Source organism: Pollachius pollachius (assembly GCF_949987615.1).
Source record: "Pollachius pollachius genome assembly, chromosome: 16".
Lineage (NCBI taxonomy): Eukaryota > Metazoa > Chordata > Actinopteri > Gadiformes > Gadidae > Pollachius > Pollachius pollachius.
Genome location: NC_136949.1, coordinates 17,961,343 through 17,971,342, shown reverse-complemented (window position 1 = coordinate 17,971,342; position 10,000 = coordinate 17,961,343). Strand labels below are relative to the sequence as shown.

At 48.1% G+C, this 10,000-nt stretch overlaps 1 protein-coding gene across 2 annotated transcripts in view; it reads right to left on the bottom strand.

The window, feature by feature from the left end:
- fndc1 (fibronectin type III domain containing 1) overlaps window positions 1-10,000 on the bottom strand; it is a 40,617-nt gene that overhangs the window by 25,263 nt on the left and 5,354 nt on the right. For both annotated transcript variants that reach the window (XM_079754096.1, XM_079754097.1), the window contains exons 2-4: window positions 7,529-7,738; window positions 5,167-5,238; window positions 55-297 (exon numbers count right to left, since the gene is read on the bottom strand). In XM_079754096.1, coding sequence (XP_079610222.1) covers window positions 55-297; window positions 5,167-5,238; window positions 7,529-7,738 — 525 coding nt within the window. The remainder of the gene's footprint in view (window positions 1-54; window positions 298-5,166; window positions 5,239-7,528; window positions 7,739-10,000) is intronic.

Sequence of the window (10,000 nt, the reverse complement as noted above, 5' to 3'; positions counted from 1 at the left end):
CTGTTGATTCATTGGCCCAGGCTCCATCCGGGGACTAGGGTGTCGGGCTCTTACCTAGCTTGTGGCCGTTGCGGTTCCGTTGGTCCGACTGAGGCTTAGTGCTGTGTTGTTGTCTCCTGTCCACCAGGGGGAGACGTCCCAGGGCCCTGCTGTAGGGTTGACGGGGCCCCGAGGACGACTGGGGGGGCCTCCTGTGCGCCCTGGAGACAGGTGAGGCCGGCTCCACTGGGACGGCCACCTCCACAGGGGCCTCCACCCGGGCTGGAGCCGCGGGGTGCAGGGGCCCGGCAACGTGGCCTTATGGAGACAACAGACATAGAGCGGTAACCAATCAGAGAGAGAGGGGAGACCAATCAGAGAGCAGCAGATGTTCACAGCCATGTGAGCGTTTGTGAAGACGACACAACATCTGTGCGTCTGTTGGCGGCCATCGCCCGCGAGGGAAAACTAAGTCATTGCTCCTTTCATTGAAAGAAGCATAATTGCACAAAGGTTTGAAATGTCAAAAGTCATGTTCGTCGAAGGGTGTCCACAAACGTCATAACACACACACACACACACACACACACACACACACACACACACACACACACACACACACACACACTTTGCTGGGATTGTTGTTGATCGTCAAATTGCTGTCCTCTGCCTCCCCCTTGCTGGGTCTTTTAATTCCCAGTTCCAAAGTGCCAAACCCTCCTTCATTCATCCCCCCCAGCCCCCCACCCCCCTCCCCCTAATCGCTGTCAGATGCAGTGGATCATTGACCTTGTTTCCCAACAAGCCTGCTTTTGGATTCGGTCTTGAAGTAGGTCTTTGGGGGGGGGGGGGGGGGGGGGGTACAGGAGACAGTGATGAGCCGGGTGTCGCCCCTTGTAGGTTGTTGCGTGTCGGACGTGTCCAATGGGCCAACCAGCATAGAGGGGGCATGGGGTCTGCAGAACCTGTTCAGGAATTCACCCCTGGTCCCGGGAGCTTGAGTGGAAAGTCTGAGCAGCGCTCGGCTTACAGTGAAAGGCCGTCTCCCACACCGGCCAACAAACACACAGCGGTGGGGCTAACCGCCGCCGTGATGGATCGGCTACCAGTGGATTCGCGTGCGCCCGGAGATGGACGGGAATACATGGAGCTGAGGTGAATTGAGGTATTGGCAGTGACGGGGAGGATAGAGTAGAGAAGGCCTTGGATGAGGGGTCTGGACAGAAGGGAGAAATATCCCAGAGAACGCATGGTGTCTGGGGGATGTCGGGATTTCTCTTGCTTCTGCTTTTCTTCTTTTGTGAATCACTCGTTTGCCCTTTCTCTTCTCCTCCTGCTCTTCCTCTTCCAACTCCTCCTCTGCCTCCTCCTCCTTCTCCACATCCTCCTCCTCTTATTGCTCTTCCTCCTTCTCCTCCTCTTCCTCCACCTCCTCTTCCTCCACCTTCTCCTCCTCCTCCACCTTCTCCAATTAATCCTCCTCCTCTTTCTCTTTCATCCTCCTCCTCCCCCACCCCTCCTCCCCTTCTTGATCTCTCCGTCTACCTCACATTCTTTGTCCACGTCTCTGTCTAGCGTCTGTGTATCTAGTTCTCTGGTGTTCTGTTAGTACAGCTGAGTGGATCACTTTACCCACTGGATCCCAGGCCAGCTGCCAGAGGGATCATTACTTCCTCTTCCTCCTCTTCCTCCTCCTCCCCCTCCTCCTCCTCCACCTTCTCCACCTCCTCCTCCTTCTCCTCCTCCTTCTCCACCTCCTCCTCTCCCTCCTCATCCCCCTCCTCTTCCCCCGCCTCCTCCACTTCCTCCCCCTACTCTTCCTCCTCCTCCTCCTCCTCCTCCACCTCCTCCTCCTTCTCCACCTCCTCCTCTCCCTCCTCATCCCCCTCCTCTTCCCCCGCCTCCTCCACTTCCTCCCCCTACTCTTCCTCCTCCTCCTCCTCCTCCTCCACCTCCTCCTCCCCCTCCGCCACCTCCTCCGCCACCTCCTCCTCCTCCACCTCCTCCTCCTCCTCCACCTCCTCCTCCACCTCCTCCCCCTCCACCTCCTCCTCCCCCTCCGCCACCTCCTCCTCCTCCACCTCCTCCTCCACCTCCTCCTCCTCCGCCTCCTCCTCCTCCTCCACCTCCTCCTCCACCTCCTCCCCCTCCACCTCCTCCTCCCACTCCGCTACCTCCTCCCCCTCTGCCACCTCCTCCTCCTCCACCTCCTCCTCCACCTCCTCCTCCTCCGCCTCCTCCGCCTCTACCTCCTCTGCGATTGGTGCTGAATCATCCCCAGGCCCCAACCACCGTCTGGTGGACCTCCAGCTTCTCCACTCTCCTCTATTTTCTCAACCTTTTCCTATTGACCCCTGCACCTGTTCTTACATATAAGCACCAATTATTTTTTGTCTTTGTCTTTGTGTGTGTGTGTGTGTGTGTGTGTGTGTGTGTGTGTGTGTTCATGTGTGTGCATGTGTGTGTGGCACACCTGGCCTTCCTGCGACCCACCCAAAACTGTTTACGATCGTACTCTTAAATCTTTTTTATTGTGGTTTCTAAGTTTATAGTGTGAAAATGAATAGTGAAGAATGCATGATATTTTTCTTTATAACAAAGATTATTGTCTTCAAAATGAGTCAGTTATAAAAAAAGCACTGATTTAATGGTATTGCTATTGAGTGGAGCACAGGGGGAGAAAGAGAGTGAAAGAAATATATATATATATTTGTGTGTGTGTGTGTGTGTGCGTGTGTGTGTGTGTGTGTGTGTGAGTGTGTGTGCATATATATGTATATATATATCTTTACGTATATATAAAATATACTTGTATTATATATATTATATATATTTGTCTTTGGCTAGTGGATCGTAATGTACAGGAGAGAATCTGATGCACAGTGTTATGTTTCTATATATATATATATATATATATATATAAAATCCCCATGTGGTTTCAATAGGACAGAGCCGCTCCTAAATACCTTAGCTCTACCCCTCCTCTCCGTCTCCTACCCTGACAGCTCTGGGCTCCACGCTGTGCCCACTGCCAGATCAGAGGAGACTGAACAGAGAGGGACCCTCTGCAGGCCTGTGTGCTCTGCTGTCGGCCGGGAGCCAGACAGCCCCAGAGCAGACCCCGACTCCACGGCCTCCGGTGACCCCAAACACTGCTTCTGTCTACTGTAGTTCCCCTGAGCTGGGCTCTTTTGACCGCTCCCAGTTTCAATCCAGCAAGAAACTTGCAGTAGATTGCAAAGCTCCGTTCAATTACCCTGAAGCAAATCTTTGTAAAGCAGGGCACTGAGTTTATCACTATTTCCTGGACTATAAATGTTGCATGCATTAAACATTTGACGTATGTGAGCAAGAAAGTTCACAATTACATTTTATTGGGAGATCCGATTGCTGTCTAACAAGTTAGACGTCTGTATAATGTGATTATACCGTTTACAATATACAGAATGGAAAAGCCACAACACACAATGTGCACAGCACAAGAGATGATGCAAAACAGCTGTTGTTTTGTGAATCACCGCTCATTTTTCTATTCAAAATAAAGGCGCGCTCTGCCAAATACATTGAGGTAGTGTTCAACAAGAGGCAAAAGAGTGCATAGGAAATGTTGTCTCAGTTCCAGGAAATTCTACACGTTTCCAAACCTCTTTGAAGTGCCTTTATTTTTATTTAAAACAAAATCCAGCATTTAGCTTACTGTACTTCCTATCTCAAATCTTGAAATAACACATATTACCAGGAGCTGTACAGCATAGAAAACGTCAGAGGCCTAATTGTTGAATCCCTTCATTTTATTTGTATGGTTTGGAAAAGTACTAGTAATTTCCAACTGATATTTCTTCACATCTCCATAGAAATTATGAACAAAATATAGTATAACAAATAACTTAATCAAATGTATCTTTAAGATACCAATATTTCCATCATTACCCTTTTATTATCTATAAACCAAATGACTGAGGTGGTGACAACATTATTTAAATGTCCCATGGCATGCTACTTCATTGATGCTTTTATATAGGTGTTAGTGAGCCCCTAATACAGTATTTGAAGACTTTCAAGAAATTCAGCCTTGGTGCAGAATTACAGCCACTACGAGAGAGTCCCACAATGAGCTTTCCAAAAACATGCAGTTTCTGTGTGTGTATCTTTAAATGCTAATGAGGAGGAGGGACGCGGGTCAAGGTGGAGGGTGGGGATATGGCCCTAAGCAGCTTGCAGCCACGGTACCATGCGCTAGTGTTTATGATGGACGTATCGCAATGGCTCGGATTCATAATATTAACCGCTGGCGCAAACAGCTGTGTGTTAAGGCCGTGTTCTCCAGGTGCTCCGGTGGGAGTCCTGGAGCTCTATATCTAAATAATATAATATAATATATCTATATCATATAATATATATTTTCACAGCCAAAAGCTGTGTGCGCCTCCGGATGATATTATGAATCTGAAAAGACTGCGTTGGGTTGTCCGACGTCTCTGGTTTTTCCACTTCCACGTCAGACTAAACCGCAACATGGAGGGGAAAGGGGTTGTTGCTGTTTGCAGACTCCCGGTACTTCCACAACGAGACTCGTAGTTGGGGTTATCTTGACCATGGTTGAGAAGGAATTTGGGGGAAGGAACTTTGGCTTTGACTCCCTGAAGTCCAGATTGACTTCAGGGCACCTCCGCTGAATCACTGCCGCGGGGCACCACCGCCCGGGGGGGAATCAGAAGCATAGCATGAAATACAAACAGATTGAGTCTTCTATAACGTGAAAACAACATGCATGTCGGTCTTGGTCACAGTGTGCACACAAGACAAGCAGTAGATCAAAAAAGAAAGAGACCAATGTGGCCCACAACCTGTCCGAACTGACCCTGACGTCAGGACCAACACCACACACGGCCGCCCTTACATCATGACCATAATCACGAGAACCACAATGGTAAATAGACTGCATTTATAAAATGCTTTTTTCAACAATAGTGCCTAACATTCACCCATTCATGCTCACATTCACACATGGACGGCGGTGTCAACCATGCAAGGCAACAGCCAGCTCATCAAGAGCAGTGAGGGTAAGGGTGTATCTCTCAGGGACACCTCGACACAGCTAGGAGGAGCCGGGGATCGATTTGGCTCAGTTTGAGGTTGTGTGTGTGTTGGTTGTAGCAGTACAGGAGGCAGTGCCCCGGGCCCTACCTGCTGCTGAGGACACGTTGACCGGTCCCCCCCCCACCACGGCGAAGCCGTCCAGGTTGGCCCACTCAGGGTCTAGGAGACATAGGGTGGCTAGGGTTAGTAACGGAGACATAGGGCGGCTATAGGGCTAGTAGAGGGGACATAGGGCGGCGATAGGGTTAGCAGTGGAAACATAGGGTGAGTTCATTTTCAACCTGTCAATTAATGTTATGTATCGTATATCAAGGTATATTTAGGGTCGGCACAAAACACACACACACACACACACGCACGCACACACGCACGCACGCACACACGCACACACACACACACACACACACACGCACACACACACACACACACACACCATACAAATACACACATACACAGACACCTGCACTCTAACACACACGCATAGACAAGCGCACACACAATAAACTTTAAAGAAAAAAGAAAAAAGTTCTATAGTTCAATTACACAATTAAAAGGTTAAGGCTCGTTCACAATTTCAGTTCAGTTAATGCTTCAAACCTCAGCCTCCCAATAAATAACACTCTTTCTTTCCTTCTCTCTTTGTCTCTCCTTTTTCCCGCCAATTCATAAGTCATAAATCCGTCCTTGTTGTCCAGACAAGTGCTTGACACATTGATGACACGCTGAGTCGCCGCGCGGTGCTTAATTTACGACCAGCGCTCGCTAGATCGTTGCGAGCACGGCCGGCCGCTGTGAGGACAGTGGACTTCAGATCGATCCGTGCTGCAAGTCACGGACCGCTGCAGAACACGGCAGGAACACATTGGACGGCGCCGCATGCCAGAGCTTTAATGGCTCCGCACGCCGGAGACGGACGGACCACAGGACGGCTCAAGAGGAATGAAATCTAATAAATAAATAACAAATAATCCAAACTAAAAAGAATGCTCCACATGTCGAGAGGGCTCACGGTGAGGGGTTTAAGATGCACTCAGTGAAAGCACACACACACACACACAGACACACACACACACACACACACACACACACACACACGAGAACAAAAACTATGCAGCGAGAGGGACGTGGTGAAGGCCAACTCAAACGATAAACAATTGAAGACAATAAGCAATGACGGATCATACAGAAAGCACACACACACACACACACACACAAAACATACACAGCACAGATATGCAATAGATGAACACTTAAAACTAAGCCCACAGTGTCTCAGGGCCTCTCTGTCACACGCATTCGCACACACATACGCAAATGCACACACGGACACACATGCGCACCAACACATACATAAAGGAAATTCACTTAAAACACACACACTCCCTCTTTAAAACAGTCCATCCCCCACTCTCCCTGTGTCACGCACACACGCACACACACACACACAACACACACACACACACACACACACACACACACACACACGCACACATACAATGGACAGCCGCAACACAGGGTATTGGGTTATAGGAGCTGGGGCCGGGTTGCATGTGGAAAAGCGGGCTTGGCTGCGGGCTCTGTACCATTGATGAAGTATGGCCCCTGGATGCCAAGCACATAGGAAAATGGAATAATGACAAATGCAGACGAGACTTCAAACTGCATACGTACAAAAACAGCAGGCCCTGACTAGAGCTCCTCTCTGGTTCTGTCTTAATAAGCAGGGAATGAGAGTGGGTGTCGTTCAGAGCTAAAAATAATCCCAGAGAGAGAGTGAAATCACAGCAGGGCCGCTTGGGCCCCGGGCCCCAGAGGGACAAGGGTGAGGGGGAATGAGGCGTGGTTCATCTCTGGTGAGCCCGTCCAATAATGAAGCAATGTGTTGATAAAAATGTGTCTCTCAGGAACACACACAAGCAAACATAGACATAAGTACACACACATGCAAACACACGCACACACACACGCACACACACACGCACACTCCTCCTGGAGTCCCAGTCCCCAGTCCCAGCTCACCCCCTGCTGGTACTGGGCCCTCCACGTGAGAAAGAGCAGAACCGGGTTGTTCAGAAAAACACACTCTTTTACTTAAGCCAGTCCTGCTGAATGAAAGTGTTCTAACTCTCTCCCTCCTCTGTTTTCCTCTCCTCTCTGTGACTTCTGCTTTGAGCTACCTACTCCGAGCTCTCCATAGGTTTATCACGCAGTCATGCAGTCACACGCACACGCACACACACACACACACAGACACATACACACACATGGACACACACACACACACACACACACACACACACACACACACACACACACACACACACACACACACACAGATGCACACAAACACAGACACAGATATGAGGTATGGGTGGATACCCATACATCTCTTCACTCTCTCTCTTGTAGCCTCTCTCTCTCTTGCTGTCGCTCTCTCTCTCCATCTTACCTACATCCTCCAGTAGCGGAACGCGGGCATCCTTGTCCCTGCCTGCTTTGGCCAGGCGGTGCTGCGCTCTGATTGGCTTGGTGGCGCTGACGCTGTAGCGGTCCACAGGGCTCCCGTCCAGCTGGGCGGTGGGCTCCCAGCTCCGCCTGGGGGCGGACTGCTCCGCCGGCTCCGCCCTGCTACCCTGCGTCCGCGCCGCCGGCCGCTCCGCTGTAAGGCACGCCAGAGCCCGTCGGTGGTTGAGGGTCATAAAGTGAGAGAGGGCAGACGAGAGGCAAGAACAACACGCTCTCCCGTCCTGCTCCCTCTCTCCCTACACTGTAAGACTTTGATGTCAATCGACAGCAAAATTCTGACAGTAATCTACTGTATTTATATTATACAGTTATATTACTGTAAATAAACTACCTTACTGGCGGAACTTTACTGTAATTTTAAGGCGAAAAGTTTTACAGTGTACATTACTCCGCCAGAAGAGGGTTGCGTTTCATCCACTTGTGATTGCCAGGCAAGATGTATTCCTCTGAACCAATCACAGGAAACGATGCCCTGATCCAGTTTGGGTGGCAATCACCGTTAGCAGACGGGTGTTTACACCGTTTCTAACATTTATACAAAGATATAAGCTATAATCTTACCTTTACATTTAAATTGTATAAGGTGTGTCTTTAAGTGTTCAACAGTGTCACTGGGACTACACCTTTGTGGCTGGAGGTTAAAGACTGGACAAGCACTAAGAACTAACTTACATAACTAACTAACTCATCGGAGATCACCATCCATACTTCCCAAGCGTGAAATTGCAAGTACAGCCCAGTAGTAGAATCAAAAAGATACTAAAAACAATACAACTACAAACTACTTCTATACCATAGCTGGGCCTGCTTTTATACTGTACATAATTCTGTCCCAACAGCATCATCCAATGCAAACGCTGTTTGCATTGGATTGCTCTTTAGAGACTTGGAAAAACATGAAGTCAGATGATGCAATGCCCTACGTCATAATAAAATAACTTAATAGCAGTTAATGTTATTATTGTTGTTTTTATAAATCAAATGTTGTAACTGAATGAATCATAGGAGGATTGGGAATGACTGCGATGAGAACAACATGGTTCTTTATTGTTTCAGCTGGGTGGATTATTTATCAATAACAGAAACAGCATTTTTGCCTGCTAGAGGAATATCAAACCTGATTGGGCTGATTGTGTCCTACACCAATAAACAAGAAAAACAACTAAACAAGCGAAGCAACAAACCTCAGAGAACTAAGACACACAGGCTACCACAACAAACCATAAAAATAGTTTGTTAACTGCGTTTCGTTTATTACTAAGCCACAGAGAATGGCTTCAGGGCTCAGTGTTTGAATGAAACATACCAACCTTAAATGTCTCCCATTATCAAATGGCATTTACAGAATTAGATAGTAACGCTACAAGTGATGATCTCCATATGGCACAGAGTTTCCACTTGAACTGGACCCATAAGCACATCATGCTCGCTAAAGTCCAACTGGGGCTAGATGTCTTATATTCAGGGGAACCTCATCCCCATATTCTTTGACAGTAATGACCCCCCCCCCCCCCCCCCAACGACCACCAGCACCACTTCCACTATCCCTCTATGTGCCTTTTAAACCCATAAATCCTCTGTATTGGGCTAGCAGCTCTGCCATGCCAGAAACTAGTTTTAAGAGGTCTAACTTGAAGTCAATACCAGAACCTACTTTCAAGAGGTCAAACTTGAAGTCAATACCAGAAAGTAGTTTCAAGAGGTCTAACCTGAAGTCAATACCAGAAAATACTTTCCAGAGGTCTAACTTGAAGTCAATACTCTAATACTGATGATGTCAAAACGTGGCTCATAAAACCACTGGAAGTTATAAGCGCCACAGTGGAGTAGGTTGAAGATCATTAACTCACTTTGGCGGGCCGATGAGAACATTGGAATTGTTGTCTTGGTGCCCGAACAGCCGCCAGTACATCAAGTTTGGCAATTCAACTTTTCAGATATCCCTTCCTGTGCACTGCTGAGAGTGCAACAACACTTCCTGGAATTATTATTGGTGGCTCCTGATCAAAAGAGAACGAAAAGCTGAACGCCACTGGCTCAGCACCCAGGGGTGGAGGAGCGGTTATTCCTGATAGGGTTTATTTCATACTTTGACTTTAATTAAGCTTATTTGAGAGAAAGAAAATGAATAAATACACATAGTATAAAAAGTGCCAGAATAAGCAAAGATATAAGATATATAAGATGCAAACTGTAGGATTTTGCTTACAGACCATAATGCAGGGTTTAACATTCACTATGTTACTTTTCTACTGCAGCTATTTAACCCCGAAGAAAATATCGGAAGATTAAAACACAGCCATCCATGTTAATCCATCCAGGGAGTTGTTCTCTCCAAGTCAGACAGTAACCATCATCTGCAAACGAGGAGGCTTTGGTAAGCTAAACTAAAGCC